This window comes from Eulemur rufifrons, chromosome 2, assembly GCF_041146395.1.
Source record: "Eulemur rufifrons isolate Redbay chromosome 2, OSU_ERuf_1, whole genome shotgun sequence".
Lineage (NCBI taxonomy): Eukaryota > Metazoa > Chordata > Mammalia > Primates > Lemuridae > Eulemur > Eulemur rufifrons.
The window spans coordinates 36,117,553-36,135,986 of record NC_090984.1 but is presented as its reverse complement, the minus strand read 5'-3'; the positions used below and the strand labels follow the sequence as shown (position 1 = coordinate 36,135,986).

Below are 18,434 nucleotides of genomic sequence, written 5' to 3'. Positions count from 1 at the left end.
AACAGAAAATGGACCGTCGGGGGCTTTCAGCATGGCAGGGCCCTTTTCTTTTTCTAGGGGCTTAGCCTGGAATTTGAAATCTCACTTCCGAGCGCCTGCATCCCCTCTGTGCGCTGCCACAGGGACACCTAGGCAACCACGTGGAGGCTGCTACCCCTGACCTTTGACAGAATTTCCAAACACAACACATTAACTTTGAATTGTTTAATCTGGAGCTATGACATTAGCCCCAGAAGCTATAAATATATGACAAGGTATTTCGCTTTCAGAATGTACTTTTGTAAATCAACATTTACTTTTACAAAATGTACTTTTGTAAATCAATCTTTTTTTGATGTTGTTAATTAGATTTGGGGTTGGGGGCAGCAAGGAAAGTGTCTGAACCTTAGATAACATGTTGAAAGGTTAATTATTAATGGGCAGCCTTCCCTAACAAAGTATCAATAGGCATTCTGGTCTCTTTAGCTTCAGAAATTAGCAAGAAGACCTCGGACCCCAGGGGAGACAGGAGAAATGGACAGTGCCCTGTGCGTCCCCATTTTCTGGGTTTTATGCATCTTTATCCAATCAAGTGCCCGTGGACAAAGCCTGGGACCAGGTAAGAGCCTGTCTTTTCTCCAGAGACAGGCATGGATTTTTCTTTTTAAAATGTGTGTCACAAAGAATCCAAGGGTTTCTGACTGTGTGGGACAGAGCGTGCTTCAGAGCATACCAGGTGGTTCTATTAGTGGCATCATAGGTTCACAGGAACACACAGCAGTTTGTAAACAGGACTGAAATTTTAGAAACTCACCCTGGGAGTAGAAGTCTCCTAAGAGCGCCTGCAGCTAGCAGCGAAGTCTTTCGTATATCTGATACGGAAACAGTCATACTAAGACTTCTTCAATGGAGAATGGTCTGAAAGAGTTTCAGATCTTCCTGACAGTTGGTTTGGCATCTCATTTGCAGTTGGGGAGCGCGGCTTACACTGAAATGCTCTGTCTTGTTGGGGTTGTCTAATTGCCTGGCTCTCTCGGAGGAGAGAGAAATTTATGAGAGTTCTATGATCAGTCAGGTCTAAAGTAGAAACATCATTGCACGTTTTCTGAACGTTATTTTCCTGCCAAAGTTTTAGTTTGAGACTGAAGAACCCCACAGCAATCTGCCTGTTTTGTTTGTAAATTTGCAGACTAGATTGATGGCCAACGGCAGATCCAAATGCTGGGTCAGGTAGGTGGTGTCCAGGTTCCTGGCTAAACAGTGCCTTCGACCAATGAATAACGGATATGAAGTTAACCAAACAATTTGGCCAAGCTAGACCAGCGTTTGGGACTTTGCTTTTGTGCTGGTTACTGGTCAGCAGCTAGTAACGCTAAAGTAGAGACTTAAACTTTTCTTTCATCAAAGTCAATTCTTGGAGAGATGGCCAAAACTTTGAGAATCAGGAATTTACTAACAGGAATGTACCTAAAAATTCCAGAAACATTTTTCCCTCCTTAAGAAAAAAGGCTATTCCTTTATATTTGATTATTATTTTATATCCTAGGTCAGTTAATAACTTATTAGTAATATTAATTATTACTATCCACTGAGCATTTTATGTGCCAAGCACCATACTAATTATTTTTCATACATCATCTCATTTATAAAGCCATGTCCAATAAGGGCCCTTATATAATAATTTAGAGCCATGTAGGCAAAATTGCTGAAGATCTTTATTCCCTGGATTCACGGTGATTTTTGCTAAAGGGCCTCTGCTGCCCTTTGGCCTAGAATATATTATTTTGTCTTTGGGAGGACTTTTGGCAATGTATTCTGGAGACATTTTTGGTCGTCACAGCCAGGGAGAAAGTGCTTCCCTTCTGGCATCTGGTGGTTAGAGACCAGGGATGCTGCTAAGCATCCTAGAATGCACAGGACAGCGCCCACACCAGTGAATTATCTGGCCCCAAATGTCAATAGTACAGAGGCTGAGAAACCATGGTGGACGCCAACCTTCAACCGTCACTAGTCAAGGACTAGGAAGAACTCCCTAAAGGACCCTTCCTCCTTAACCTCACTCCTCCCAGCCTACATCTTTTGAGTATTTATTATTAATGACATTCTACTAATGGAGTCACTAATGCATTCTGCACCCAGGATGTGCCAGGCACTCCGTGAACATTTGATCTCCTCCTCGCCATATGGTCGAGTAAGCCAGCAGTTAAGTGACTTGCTGGAGGTCTCATGGCCGGTCAGGGCAGAGCAGGGAGAGGTACCTGGAGCCGCAATCTGTCCACTGAGGCCACAGCCCTCTCTACTGTGCCCACGCCCAGTGATGTGACAACCCGAGGTCCATGGAAAATCATTTTGCTCAGTTCCTATCACAGGCAGGCAGACTCAGACAGTTGTTCCTGACCTTCAGCACTAAGGGGGACAGGATACAGTGAGCCTCTTGAAGCCCCCATGAAACAGAGCTACCGTCACCCTTATTCCCAGCCTGCACTGCCTGAGGCCCAGGTCCCCCAAAGGGTGTTGCCATCAGAGCCAGCTCCACTCCTAACGGTGGCTGCTGCTCCTAGACCCTGGCAGGCCCCACCTGTCAGGTATGGGCCCCACTGCCTACTGTGCCCTCTGCTCCCTTCCATCCCAGCCACAGCTGCCAACTCCCAGGAGCAACTGAATCCCATCCATTCGGTCCCTCATCAATGCAATAAGTGTACAAGGGCATCTGGCACGTACAAGGCAATGTGACTCAAACAGTCTGGTCTCCAGACACCTCTCCTCTCTTAAAAATTATTGAGGACTCCAAAGAGCTTTTTTGTGTGCAAGATACAGCTGTCAATATTTACCATATTTGAAATCAAAACTGAGAAATCTTAAGAATATTTGTTAGTGCTTTTAAAAATAATAATAATAAACCCATTGCATGTTAACAAATGTAACATAATTTTATGGAAAAAAGCTTATATTTTCCAAATAATAATTTTAAAGTGAGGCAGAAGAGTGACATTGGTTTACAAAGAAATTTTGCAAATCTCTTTAATGTCTGGCTTAGCAGAAGACAGCTGGATTCTCTTATCTGTTTCTGTGTTTAATCTGTTGTGATACGTTGCTTTGTTTGAATCACATGAAGAAAATCTGGTCTCCCGTATAAGAAAAGGCAGGACATCCCTGGCAATTCCCTTGGAGCCCCCAGCTCCACGCTGAGAACCACTGCGTGTGTGTGACAGGCACTGCACAACAGTGGGCTGCACGACCTGTCCCTGCCCTGCAGGAACTTACTGTCACATCAGGGATGGACCAGGGGTAGGGAGGTGACACCTGGCTGCACTGGAAGCCAGCAGTAAGAGAACCATTGTCAGTAGGTAATTTAAATACAATAATAGAACCAAAAGCTGGTCTGCCTTTCATTATCACAATTCTGTCAGTGATAAAAACAAAGTTCCCCCAGAAAAAAAAAAAAAATGGTCTTTTGGTGTAAGTTCTAAACACCATCTTTGGTTACTGTTGAGTTTCATGTAATATATATGTGAACGTCAAATTGTCATAGTTTTGTTACTTACGCTTTGATAAATATTATGTTCATTATGTTCTACATTGATGTTAATTTTGAGAACTCCCAGTTATGCACTTGGCCCTGACATTCACAGGCTCAGTGACGTGTGCTCGTTGCAAAAGTCAGTGTCAGTGGTTCAGAATCCTCCCACATCTCACGTCCCCAAAGCCCACGGTCCCTGCTGCTTGTTCCTGCGTTTAGACAATAGATTCCAAGCAAAAAGTGATAATCGTGAAGTGGGGCAAGGAAAAAATAAGAAATAAAAATAAATAAATTTTAAAAAGTGATAATGTAGTCATTGTAGACAAAAAAAAAAACAGAACTTGAATTACTTCAATTCTGTCATCTCGTATGACTCCCATAGAGTTGTTATTTCTGTTTAAAATTTAAAGTAATAATAATTTAAATTTAAAGTAATAATAACAGATTTTCAACTGTGAGGTGTAACATTTTGTTTGGTAAATAAAAATTTGGGTTCATACAGAAAATATTTTTATTCCATTTCGGTATCTTAAAGTTGAAAACTCCAACAAACTGGAAAGAACTCCAGTGCTCAACAATAAACTGTCAGAGATGTGCAGTCCAGCTATTGCTAAGTCCCTCATTAAACAAGCATTATTTTGAACACCTACTATTAAAAGCTCCAGAAACTTTTGAGGGTGATAATGATGAGGTTCAGAAATAAAAGGCTTTTTGCTGTCCCTTAGGCAAACATAGTTTAGCACCAGGGACCTTAACCTAGCTCTGAGGTGGGTTTCAGAGAGTCTCTAAGCCTCCTGAGATGGTGCCCAAGGCCATGTGTATGTGCATTTTGAGCAGGGGACAGAGGTCATAACTTTCCGGAAATTACCAAAGGGATCTGTGACCCCCGAAAAAGTTCAATAACAACTGGTCTTGGAGCTTTTAAAAATAAGAATAAGGAGACTTTATATGCAATAAGGTAGGGGGGGGAAAACAGGACTAAATCACCTACTTTTGAAAAGTAGTTAAATGTGTAAGAAAAATAAAATCAAATGCCCAGCTCGGCTGCATTAGATCAGTCCTGGATTTGTCATTCCTAGAGGGCCCCTGGGAAAGAGGTCTTCCACCGTCCCTTCCGACCTGCCACCTCCGCCCACCCTCACAGGCTCCGAATGACTGCCTCAGCACGGCCTGCAGACGCCGACAGGCCTCCGAAATTGCAGGGAATCTCACTGGTGACTAACGTTTGAGGTGGCATCCAGAGACGACACTCATCACCGGAGAGTGTACACAGACCTGGAATCAGCAGAGGGCCAGCCCCCAGCAGGTTAGGGAAATCCTCCCTTCCCTCTGCAAGAGCCCCTCCCGTCCCGCGGTGGGGGGTGGGGCTCACCCTTGGAGAGGAGAGGTCCCCCCTAAGGTGCTCCACCCCCACCCTGCTCACCTTTCACAAGGACCCCCGGCCCTGAACCCACGTTCTTCCATTCTCAGTATGGTAAATAGTCCATTTTACAGAAACTGCAGGGCTGACCGTGGAAGGCATAAGGCCTGTAGGCTGACCTGAAATCATGGATCACCCAGTGAGTGCCCAGCCAAAAGCCACCCAGGATTCCCACTGTGCCTTCTCCCTGCCCTACTTTCACACCAGCTGCCACAGCGCTGGGAGGGCACACAGCAGGGAGAGAGCAAGAGAGAGTGGCTCGTCCACAAGACAGGATTGAGAAGTCCCAATGACATCATCCAAGGGGACATGACCGCCTAACCTCAGCCTGGGTGTCCCCGACAGCCATGGGGTCCAGGCAGAGCAGAGGGCATAGCGTGACACTCACGGCCAGGAAGGTGGCTGCGCGCTGGGCCCAAGGAGGATGCCCATCTTGTAGTGGGGCCCTCCCGGCCCGGAACTGGGGTCCAGCCCACCGTGGAAAAGGGCTGGCCAGCTCCAGCCCCCTGCCAGCCAGGTTGGACGGCAGCCCCACTGTGAGACTCAGAGCGAGGGGCGGAGCCTCGCCATCCTGCAGGGACCCTGGAGCCGCGGTTGGGGGGGGGCGACTGGGACCCAGACACCCAGCTTGGGGCGGGGGACCAGCTCCGGGCAGGCACCTGAGGATGGGGGCGCCAGCGGGGCTTCTCCGGGGAGGGTGCGATTCCTAGACGTGGCCACAAGGTAGCGCAGTGACATCTCAGCTGCTTCGGGGTTCCAGGAGAGGGTTTCAAGCTTGGGAGAGTCGTTTCTGGATGACTCTGGAAAACTCAGGGCCTTTGGCTAACCTCCCTGTCCTCTCTGTTTATGACTCTATTTCCAGAAACACTCATAGTTTCGATTATTCCCCGGTAGGGCTTGGCTGGGTGCTTGGGGGTCGTGGGGGGCATGGGGAAAAGTGAAGAGGGTCGCACGCATGGGGTCTTGTGCTTCGACAGCATTTTTACCTCCATATGTACAAGTTCACATTCCCAGCCCTCAAAAATAGCTCTTATGAAAATATACAGGTGGTGACACTGAATAATATTTATATTCTGACATTAAGTGAGAAAAAAGCGGTATACCTAATTGTGTGTGTCCTGTGATTGCAACTGTCTGAAAATAGGTGTGTTTTTATTTAAATACTGGAAGAAAATGTACAGAAATATTTATACTTTAGTTGAGCTTATATCTAAATTTTTGTCTCTTCCAAACTTTATGTAATGTTAAAGTATGTATGGGGTATATTTACATCAGTGATTTGAATAATTAAAAAATAAATTTGAGGCAAAATGATAAAATGAGGGAGTTGGACTAGATCAGTGGTTCTGGGACTTTAGTGGTTCTGTGCATCACCTAAAGGGCTTGTTGAAATGAGATTTCTGGGCCCTGCTTACAGGGTTTCTGATCCAGTGGGCCTGGCGTGAACCTCGAAATTTGCATTTCTAACCAGTTCCCAAGTGATGCTGCTGCTCTGGGACCCCAGAGAACCACTAGAAAAACAAAATAATTAATGGAAGAACCAAGACTTGAACATATTGCAACATCTATTGCTTCTGAATATTGACCTCTCTCCCAGTAGCTACAACCCCAATAATATTAAAAAAAAAAACCCAAGATAGTCATGAAAATGTATTCCTCCAAAATAAAATATTGGCATGCCAAAAAAAAAAAAAAAAGCAGTTCTTGAAATGAAGAAAAATTCCCAAGCTAAGCCTTACTTGTAATTGGTAGAAAAATAATCATTGCAATAATTAATTAACCATCCACATCGAGCCACTCCTTGCCAGGCCTGAAAATATGATCAAGAAAATTCTTTTCCCATGAGCCGGGCATGACCAATGCTGGGCAGAGCCTGTGGGTTCTCAGTTGACTAGGAGTGGCCTTTCTATGACTGCAAAAAAGTTTCCAGTGACACATGTTCCAGCTTCTTTGTCCCAAGAGAAACCAAAGTGGTGAAAAAAACATATTGCTTTATAGTGAAACATAACAAGATCAACAGCAGCAAATGACAGCATTTATTAACTACTTGGTGTGTACCAGGCCCCCTGATCAGTATGAAAATATATCCCTGAGGGTACGAAAATGAAAAAGCACCCTTCCATTCACCAAGGAGCTTCCCACCTGACAGCGTCTCCAGCCCTCTGCTCTGTGTGTGTGTGTGTGTGTGTGTGTGTGTGTGTAGGGGATTAGAGATTGGAAAAGAGGCATAATTCCAACACAATGTGATATGTGTGTAAATAACACTGTGTACAAAACATTACCAGAGCCCTGAGGCAGGGATGGTTAGCTGAGAAGCCTTTATCTTGAAAAGAGATAGGAGGATGCTGCAAGCAGGAGAAAAAGCATGAACCAGTCTTGACTTGGAGCCTTGAAAAAGGCTAGAGAAATTGAGAATCCATGACACTTTGATACTGCCCAGAGTAGGACACATGGAAAGAAGTAGCCAGACGTGAGGGCCTCAAGGGCCAGCCTCAGGAGTTTGGCCCTCCCCCTAGAGACAGTACCTGCCACAGTTGAAGTTGGTATTTGCAAAGAGGGTGGGGATGCGGGCTGGGTAGATGCCTTATCTCTCAGCCTGGCGAAAACCCCAGGCACTCCCTGCTGGAGAGCAATGTGGAAAGGCAGGGGTGGAGCTCCGCAGTCACTGGCCCTGTACCCAGAAACACTCAGCTCTCCCTCTCAGACAGGCATGAGCTCAGGCAAGTTTCTCTGAAGTTTCTCATGTCAATTGCTGTACTTAATACCAAATCATAGGAGGGATTCACACCAAGAAACTGAAGCAGCAACACATCATAGAAGCTTGATAGGAATTGTCCATCTTAAAAACGCCTTATTCTTTACACAAACCTAACTGGTATAGAAAATAAAGAACACCTTATTCTAAGTCTGAAAATAGAACCATTTGGAAATTCTATATCATGCTAGCTTCTAGACCTGTAGCAATGTCAACTCTGAAAATTCATTCCCACCTGTGTTATATCACTTGATTCTCACAATGACCTGGTGAAGAATACTGGGCAGGTATTATTCCCATTTTACGAATGTAAAATTTACCAATAAAAGAAAAACATCTGACATCAAATGCAAGTTAGCTTTACTTGGTTTACTTCAGCAAGGGTGCAACTCAAGGGAAACCCTGGGGTACCCAAGTAAGAGGGGTTGAGATGGGTTTCTAGAAGACCTGGGCTTGTGCTGGGTGAGTCCGAGGAAGGGTTGGAAAGCAGGGGGAATTCTGGATTGGATTCCATCAAAAGGGAAGGCAATTTAATGATTGGATTTCGTAATAATTTAATAATTAATTATTGTTAACTAATTATTACTTCATTTAACGAACAATGATCTAGCTAATGGGCAGATGAAAGCAGGGCTGAACTGGCATCGATACAGGAGCACGAGTCACTACAGTTAGTCAGAAGAGGGAAACGTTTAGTCATGTTTTTTGGTTTTAGAGTGGCCTCGTCTCTGCTTTGTTGCAAACACAAATGTGGAGGGCCCGTGGTGCACATGTTTATATTCTGTGGGCACTGCGTATGTTCAGTTGGGGACATCATGGTCTGGCTGCAAGCAGGGCTGGTTTTTTGTTGTTGTGTTGTGTTTTCATGTTCTCTCACACAAAGGAGCTTGGGCGATGTCTTTGAGGTCTCTTAATACCTGTGCACTAGCTGCACAGCCCTGGGTGACAACGTTTACCTAGTGGGTCTCTCATCTCTCATGAGTAATAGGCGGGGTTCCTTCCACACTGACACTCTGGGTATCAACAGGGCTAATGTGTATGGTCATCACAGTGCCAGGAGACCTACCATGGTTAACTTCCCTGGTATCAGCTATTTAAATGCTATCAGGGGCCGGGCGCGGTGGCTCATGCCTGTAATCCTAGCACTCTGGGAGGCCGAGGTGGGTGGATCGTTTGAGCTCAGGAGTTCGAGACCAGCCTGAGCAAGAGCGAGACCCCACCTCTACTAAAAATAGAAAGAAATTATATAGACAGCTAAATATATATATAGAAAAAATTAGCCGGGCATGGTGGCGCATGCCTGTAGTCCCAGCTACTCGGGAGGCTGAGGCAGTAGGATCGCTTGAGCCCAGGAGTTTGAGGTTGCTGTGAGCTAGGCTGATGCCACGGCACTCACTCTAGCCTGGGCAACAGAGTGAGACTCTTGTCTCAAAAAAAAAAAAAAAAAGAGAAAAAAAAAATAAATGCTATCAGGAAAGAGAAATATGGTCGCAAAGTTCTATCCATTTTAAACATGAGACCTTGTACTCTAACTGAACCCTAGTTAACTGAATTGCCTTGAGTGATTTGAAGCTTCCCAGATAACAACCCCAAGCAATAAATGATCATTATACCACTTCTTTCCCAGTATTGTTTTATATAGAGCCAGATATATATACATCAGTTTTGGATCAAGTACTGACAATGAAAATATATATTTGATGCTTTTTGGAAGGAAACTCTTACATTGCTTTAATTAAGTAGAACAAAGACGTACGGAATAACAGCGACTATTTCTATCTTATTTCAGAATATTACAGGGGTATAAATGTTTTGGTTACATAAATTGCTTTTGTATAGTTTGAGCCAAGTTGTAAGTGTGCCCATCACCCAGATAGTGTGCATTGTACCCATTATGTGTGAATTTACTCCTCCCCTCCTCCCCCCTCCCACCTACTTGACTTCTGATGAGTGTTATTTCCATATGTGCACTTAAGTGTTGTTCGATTAGTTCCAATTTAATGGTGAGTACATGTGGTATTTGTTTTTCCGTTCTTGTGACACTTCACTTAGAATAATGGTCTCCAGTTCCATCCAGATTAATACAAGAGATATTAGTTCACCATTTTTTTTTTTTTATGGCTGAGTAGAACTCTATGGTATACATATACCACATTTTATTAATCCACTCATGTATTGACGGGCACTTGGGTTGTTTCCACATCTTTGCAATTGTGAATTGCACTGCTATGAACATTCGAGTGCAGATGTCTTTTTTATAGAAGGTCTTTTGTTCTTTTGGGTAGATGCTCAGTAATGGGATTGCTGGATCAAATGGTAGTTTTACTTTTAGTTCTTTGAGGTATCTCCATGCTATTTCCATAAAGGTTGTACTAGTTTGCCATCCCACCAACAGTGTATAAGTGTTCCTACCTCTCTTCATCCACGCCAGCATTTGTTGTTTTGGGATTTTTTGATAAAAGCCATTCTCACTGGAGTTAGGTGATATCTCATTGTTGTTTTAATTTGCATTGCCCTGATGATTAGAGACATTGAGCATTTTTTCATGTTTTTTGGCCATTAGTCTATCTTCTCTCGAAAAGTTTCTGTTCATGTCTTTTGCCCACTTTTTAATGGGGTTGTTTTTTCTTGATGATTTGCTTGAATTCTTTGTAGATTATGGTTATCAAATATGCCAAGTGCTTTGCCTATTTATTTCACTTAATCCATGCAACCATCCTGTGAGATAGGTATTACTATCCCCATTTTACAGTTGGCAAAACTGTGGCTCAGAGTGATAAAGTAACTTGCCTTAGACGTCTCTAGCAAGTCATAGAAATATCCTCTCTGGTCAGCTTAAATGTGGACGTGCCTGAAGGGCAAAGAGATAGGAGAAACCCCTCAAGGTCTCTGTGATTCTCACTGATGCATATTCCTAGTGATGGGGCACATCCCTCAGAGCCCACATGGGTACTGTAGCCTTCAGAGATATCCCTTTTGGGTGGCAATGCCAAGGGAGCTGGGAACATATTCAGAGCCTCTCTGAACCTGGCCACTTCTAACTAGAAGCTTATTCTCACTTTATACAACTATAAGTGACAGGCGGGAGCAGCCTCAGTGGCCCAAAAGGAAAGCCACCCCCGGAAAAAGTCCTGGTCTCCGCACATCTCAGCCTCCTTCACAGCCCCTGGTTACCCAAAGTCAAGCTCAGAAACACAGATGTGAGCACAAACCCAGGCAGCCCAAAGAAAGGAGCGGCCCTATGATGTCAAGACTGAAAATTCTGGGCCAATTTTAAGGTACCCAAGGATGTTTCAAAAGGGCTAAAGCTTTTCTCTTCACTCAAGAATCCTCTAGGTTTAAGGTTGTTTTTATAAACCAAGCTGTGCCCTCCACAGCTTTTCTGAGTCTTGGTAGCATCAGGACAATATCTAAGAAATCTCCTTCCCGCCTGTGACACAAGTCTTAGAATCATTCCGTGGTGCTACTGTTCATGCCCTGGCCACCACCTTCATGCCCCACAGAGGGGTTCCCCTTCCTGAGATAAATGTTCAGGAAGGGTGGTATCAAAGCAGGAAGAACTGCAAGGAGGGGCTCACGATGGGAAGGTGGGGACCAGCCCATCCACTCACACCTGGGAGGTAACCAGGTGACCAGTGTACGTAGGGAAATCCACACTCAGAGGACGATGTCTCTGTGTCGATTTATGAGCCACACAGCAGCTCTGCGCCAGGCCTCGTGCTGGGACTCCAACGTGTTCGGTCAGCATTCGCTCACTGCATCAGCTGCCAGGGCTGCTGTGACAAAGGACCTCAGGCAGGGTGGTTTAAACAACAGAAATTTATTTTCTCACAGTCTGGAAGCTAGGAATCTGAGATCAAGGTGCCAGCAGGATTAGTTTCTTCTGCAGCCTCTGTCCTTGGCTTTTGGATGGCTGCCTTCTCTTCGTCTTCACACGCTCCTCCCTCTGTGTGTGTGTCCGGGTCCTAATCATCTCTTCTTATGAGGACACTGGTCATATTGGATTAGGGCCCATCCCAGTGACTGCATTTAACCTGAACCACCTCTTTAAAGACCCTGTCTCCAAAAACAGTCACATTCTGGGGTCCTGAGGGTTGGAACTTCCATACGTGAATTTGAGGGGAACACGGTTCAGCCTGTAACACCCAGCAAATGCTTTTCAAGGCCCTGCTCTGACTTGGGTCCTGGGCCCGGCACTGGGGATACGGTGGACATTGCAAACCTATCTTTGTTCTAGTTGAGCTTCAGCAACTCCCCGGGGGTCTTCAGAGTTTGAAAAGATGCTTAAATATACACATGAGATTGGAAAGTGAGCGGTAGGTCCCCACCAGGCCAGCTGGCAGAGAGCAATGGGGAGGGGAAGAGGGTGGGGGAGGGAGGACGGGGGACAGAGGACGGGGGAGGGGCACCTGCCCCTTTCAACAGAGTGGTTAAGATTTTCTGGCAGCACGAGCACCAACTGGCAGGAGACCCAGAAGGAGCCGTTTATCTGGCTCATGTGGGAGTAAGTGATAAAACTCCCCCTCTGGCAGGCGCCCTAAGGAAAGATCATCTCTGCATGGCCGTGCTCAGCGTGGGCCCCAAACCTGCTCCCTCGGCTTTGAGAGGTGTTCTCTGCACACAGGCTGACTTCAGCCAGGCCTCGGCCAAGGAGAAAGGGCCAAGGCCAGCTGCCACCTTCTCAAGGTGTGCCTGTCTCCCTCCCTTGACCCCCCCTCCCCCCGCCAGACCCAGAAGGAAGGGTGGGATGACAGCCTGTGCCCAAGGACAGAGCAGGGACTGGGGAGACAGACTCCTGGGCCGTGGGCTCCTAGCACGGGCAGGGGCTCTCAGCCCATCGGAAATAAACCATGGGCTGTCGAGAGAGACGCTGGGGAAAAAAGAAAATTGGGTGTGGAGTCTGAAGACCTGGGCGTGAGTCCCAACTACGTCACTCACCAGCAGATGGCCTTGGGCAGATCACTCAAGGTCTCCAGACCTCAGTCAGTCATTAGTAATGAGATGATTACTAGAGACCCCACCGGGCTGTTCTGGGGATGATATGAGATCATGTAAATGGAAGCACTTTGCAATCAGTCATTGATGGTCATAAAACAAGCATTCGTAAGCATCTACTTAGTAAGTAGTCCTGAAATACTCGATTCCTGTACTATTCCCAATGCTTTCCCCTACTTTTTATTACAAAGTGTTCAAATGTAGAAAGAAGTTTAAAGGATGACACAATGAATCTCCGTATTTCCTCCAGATAGATTCAACAGGTGTTTACATGTATCTCTCTCCTTACAAGTGCATATTTACCTGGGTGTGGGTCTTGTAGAACCACCAGAGAGGAGGGGGACTGGGAGAGTGACACACGCTCCTATGTATCTCCTGTGAAAGTTGTGGACATCGTGACACTTCTGCTCTAAACATAAATACTCCAGCATTCATCTCTCAATAAGGACTTTCTCCTACGTAGCCCCAGGACCATTGCCACACCTAAGAAAATTAAAAATAATTTTATATCATCCAATATCCAGTCCTTACTCAAATTTCCCCGGCTGTCCCAAGAATCTCGTCTATGTTGTTTCCAGACTGAGACCCAGTCGAGATCCTCCTGTCGCCACTGCTTGTTGAGCCCCTGGTGGTTCCCCCATGTCTCTGAGGCTGCGGGAGTCTCGGTCATTTGGTGCCAACACCCATAGTCACCCGTGCTGCCCACTGTCCCGGGGCCCCTGTGTACCTGTCTCCTGTGGCACTTGACTCCTTCCCCCCTGGTTATCTGCCGGCACACCTCTCTCCCACTAGACTATGAGCCCCTCAGGGGCAGAGTCTTGGTCACAGTCCTATCCCCATGACCCGTACCGGCCTGGCACGGATGAGGCACTTGGCAGGTGACTTTTGAGTGTTTGAATCCTCATCAAAGGGCTAAGCAACACGCACTTTTTAAAAGCAAGTGATTTCATCTAGCAAATCCCACATTCCTGATAGAGAACATGGAAAACATCCTAGAGGCACAAGGCTCTAGACCCAGCCCAGGGCTCCCCCATCTCTCCATCTAGGAATATGGGGACTCTGAAGTCACCTGGCTCCTGGTTAGAGTCTGTGCTCTACACCTTTGCTAGGGCTGTCGAGTGACAGGGTCAGATGCTCTCCAAACCGCAGTCTCCCCTGGAAAACACACACGGGGTCCACAAGGAGTTGGCTCTGTTCCCACTGTGAATCCCACAGAAGGGATTCTAAGTCCTCTGGGTTTCCATGGAACTCGGAAACCACTTCCAGACCAGCGAGAGTGGGAAGAGGGGATATGTATCATGTTTGCGTTATTTTCGTGCATATAAATTCACTGCAATGCTCACGGCCTTAATGGAAGCTTTAAGCTCCTCCCAGCCGAGATGGTGCTTTCCAGTGCAGAGCTTCTAACCCCAACGTGCATGTGAATCAGCTGCGGAGCTGCACAGAGTGAATGTGGTTTTTTCCCAGCAGATTGGGAATGGCCTCCAAGATCCTGCATTTTAACATGTGTCCAGGTGACACTAATGCCACTGGTCCCCAAACTACACTTTGAGAAACAAAGTTCTAAAGGCAAGACACAAAATAGCTCCTCATTTACCCAGTGAATTAGCAATTAGCACTTACTGCTAGACATAAGGCAGTGTTCTAGCACCGAGGAACAAGGAAACGGGAAGAAATACAAAGGATCAGACACAGTCCCTTGACGCAACTCCAGCTGGGTATGCCTTATTACTGTGTCTAGCATTTGCTTAAATTGGTTTAATTCTTACAACAACCTATAATCTGTAAAGCGTATATTGTTATTCTCATTTTGCATGTGAAGAAATTAGGGCTGTTGCAGCATCATTGTCATGTCCCGACTAGCAAAAAGATGCAACAAGGATGCAACGAGGTCTAAATCAAGGTCTGTGTTGTCCGAAGGCCCGTCTGAGCTTGACCCACTGCTCAGTCACATCCTCCCACACGGCAGCCCTGGGGAAAGGTGGGGCTGGCCGCAGGCAGGAGGCTCCCAGTAACCAGGAGAAAGGGGAAGCAGGACCTAGGAGGCTGCCCAAGGCTGCCTTCCCCGGAGTCTTCTGGCTGTGCCCATAATATATTTTCCTGACAAGGCTCACGCCCTTTGAAGCAAGTCCCTAACATGGGGTCACGCTGTCAACATTAGCAAACTCCACGTCACCAAATGGCTATGTGACTTTGGATAAATCACTCCCTCCACCTGGACTCAGGATTGAGAGCTCTTCAAGTCCCTTTGTCTCTTATAAAAGGTTTCTAAGCTCTCGCCCAGTTTTCCTGTCCAGCCCGGAGAGAAATTGTATCATGTCCCCGCTCAGGGGCCCCAGCCCCTCTGCTTAGCTCAGGACCTGGGGTTTCTGGGGCTCACCCTGCAGCCTTCCTCCTCTCCTTCATGACCTCACACACACCTCCCAAGACAAACTCCGCAGCAGACCTGTGCTCGGCTGGGCAGGCGAAGGCAAGTAAGGCGCGTCCCCTCCCTGGGAGGGCCCTGAAAGAGACGCAGGTGCCCTGCAGCGCCTTCCTCAGAACGGCCCGGCCCGGCTGCTGGCCCAGGGGGCTGCCTCGCCTGCCAGGCCCGGCCCAGAGCTTTCCCTGGAATACGCAGCTTAATCCCCCAGCGACTCTCTGAGGACATTGCTAATGTGGTCCCTGTTTTACAAATGAGAAAACAGTGCTGCTCATCAATGGGAAAGAAAATGGGAGAAAGCAAATAAAATAAAAATGAGAAAACAGGCTTAAAGAGGTCAGATGGCCTGCCCAGTGTCACACAGGATTAAATGAGATAGTGAACGCAAAAACACCTGGCAGAGTGTCTGGCAAGTAGTAACTAAGGGCACCTAAGTGCCTTTTCCAGATGGCAGAAGAGGGAGCGGGAGCCAGTGATCTGCACTCTCAGACTCCACGAACTGACCAGTGGGAGAAAGGCCTCTTGCTCCTACTGAGGACAAAGACCAGGCTTTGGACTGGCCACACACGCGGTGAGAAAATCTTTGAGAAGAGAAGCAGAAGGGACCTGGGCAGAGGGCCTGGCGGGCCCGAAAGCGCTCAGCACACAGAGGGGTCCTGGCGCTGGCGGAGCAGGGGGCGCCAGGGGTGGGGGGGATGGGGGGCAGCGATCGGTCACACTGGGGAGGCGGCCGGGCCCCCTGTCCTTCCTAGATGGCTGCTCAGAGCCTGTCCACGTGCACCCCGGGCTCAGCTGCCCCATGCTTCAGCCGTCACACGCCTCATCTGGGTAATGGAGTGCTATGGAGCATGTTGGAGGCCATCAATTAGCGCGTAACTCATGTTCATTGAGTTGTATTTCCAAGGATGCTCCACTGAGATCCGCAGCAGAGGTAAATCTCTCGCCTTCTCATTCGATGGCTTGGAATTAAAATGCCACCCAACACTCCCTCCCAAAGAAATTGAGATTTATGGGTCAGTGTCAATAGCAACACATGTTGGCCATTATTTGAAGGTCTCCTCACTCCTTGGGACTGATTGCTATTTACTTTGAAAGATAAATGTGGCTTTGTCATCTATGCAGATTGCTGGGAGGAAGGGTTTTAAAATGTGTTTGTTTCTCCCCTTGGAGACTTTTTTATTCCATTTCATTCTGTCTTATCTGGTGGTGTAAGCCCCTCCCTGCCCCCACCCATCAGATATTCCAATGTCCTCAGAGGCTCCCCAACAAAGACCAGGAGAGCCAGCCTGTCCTCAGTCCAGGGTCACCAGGGTGACAATATGGAGAGACCCTTAGACCTCGGAGGAGGGGGTGCCGGTGAGGCTGTGGAGGGCTGCGTGAGGCAGGAAGATGAGGGCACAAGCAGAGTGACTTCCCTGGCCCTGCTCACACAGCCCTGCCTCTGCACGAGGGCTCCTGCTCAAAGATGTGCTGTTGTGGGTCATCCACATGGGTGGAGCTGGCCTCGTGAGAGTGGGGGACATCCTGGATGGCGTAACAGACTCTGCCATGTGTAGGGCAAAGGGAGTTTCAACTACTTCTGTAACACATAGGAGGCCCAACGCAACTCGCAAGTAGTGTTCCTCCCAGAGGAAGCAGATGGGTGAAATAAATCAAATCAGCATTTTTATTGGCTTCCTAGGATGTTTAGAGGCCCATTTTCAAGGCTATGTGTGTTAAATACATATTGCAGCAATGCTTTAGTCTGTTCCACAGGGATTCTCAAATTGCAGTCCGGGCCAGCAGTGTCAACATCACCTGGGAACTTGCTTGAAATGCAGATTCTCCACCCTATCCCAGACCCACTGAATCAGAAACTCTGGGTTCCTGGGTTAAAACACCCAGCAGTCTGCATTGTAACAAGCCCACAGGGTGATTCTGATACATGCACTAAAGTTTGAGAACCGCTGATCTACACGTGTGTTTGATCTAATTCACCAAGTTCAAAGGGACCACCTATTACAAAAACTTAAGGCTTGTTCCAGGTTTATTGAGCCATCTGAATTTAGAGGGGTATAAACAGGAAACGGTTTTAGATTTCCCCCATCTCTGCCTTCAGCCGTGTTCTACCCAGTCAGATGTTTCCATCCCTTATTAGCATCCTGGGCAGGTTTCTTTAACTTTTGGTCAGTTCCATTATTAAAAGTCTTTTTATTTTATTTTATCCTAGAGCCTCACTCTCATATCAGATCTGGCACCTTGACTTCTTGTTCACGAGCTAGTTTCAAGGAGGGGTGGGATTTGGAGGGAGGAGGGACAGGATAGCTCTACTCCCTCACTCCTCTTCTCACTTGGGCACTGCAGGGCGGGGTGCGGTGGGAGGGCAGGGTGAGGCCTGCTTCTGGGATTGCCACCCCGCCTTTTTAGGGCCTAACCCCTCGGGTTGGGAGCTGGTCATGAGGGTGAAGGTGGGGGACACAGAGCTCCTCAGCCCTTGTGGATTGTCTGGTCTCCCTCTGGTCCCCTCTGGTCCTATCTGCTTCTGGTGGCTTTGGCCTGTGAAGGTGGTGTACGTGGTTTTCTGAGGGCCCTGTCCGTGTGACCCCAGCCCATTTGTCACTGAGAAGGACAGCTGGAACATCTCCAGGGGTCCATGCCCCTCCTACTCTGTCCTCTCCTGCAGAGCCTCAGAAACTAGTTGGGGGGTCTTCTTCCCCACCCTCTGAGGGCCGGACTGAGGTGGGGATCCCACGCCCTCAGGCACACACCCCACAGTACCTTCTCCCCCCTCAACTGAGCCTCCTGTCTGCGGGTGCCTGAAGCAGGCACAGCCGCCACATTCACACAGAGCCCCAAACTCCTATGAGTACAGATCAAACTCTCCCCAAAACTCCATCACTGTGTCCCCAGCACCAAGTGGGACCAAGAGTTGTGACATCTCAGCAAGCATCCAGCCTGGAACCATACACCCCTCCCCCTGCATTCGTGATAAGTGATTCTGACGGATTCCCCTAACTTGACCTCAAGAGGAGACAACAATGGGAGGGACAGGACTCAATTATTCTCCCAGTAATTCCTACTCTCCCTTCTCCCACCTGTCTATGTACATGGGCAGGGGAGTGCGGTGATGGCAACAGGGCCTGCTTCCGTGGGAGCCCTGGAGTTGGGGTAACTTGGCCCTAATTGCCGGCTACTCTTACTAGAGAATGTGGGTTCCTTAGCACCTGGTGTTTTCAGCAAAGTTTCTGGAACAAGTCGGTCCTGTTCACTGCCCTCTCACACTTGCTGTTTGCAACGTTTCACATATGTTATCTCGGTTGACCCCACAGTGATCCTGTGAGGCATTTAACCCACAAGGAAATAG

At 47.4% G+C, this 18,434-nt stretch overlaps 1 protein-coding gene across 1 annotated transcript in view; it reads left to right on the top strand.

Moving 5' to 3' along the window:
- Positions 1 to 465: 465 nt before the first annotated feature.
- The window catches only part of LIPC (lipase C, hepatic type), a 134,594-nt gene continuing 116,625 nt past the window's right edge, over positions 466 to 18,434 (top strand). The window contains exon 1 of the mRNA XM_069483444.1: positions 466 to 598. Within this exon, the coding sequence (XP_069339545.1) occupies positions 514 to 598 (85 nt within the window). The 5' untranslated portion in view covers positions 466 to 513. The remainder of the gene's footprint in view (positions 599 to 18,434) is intronic.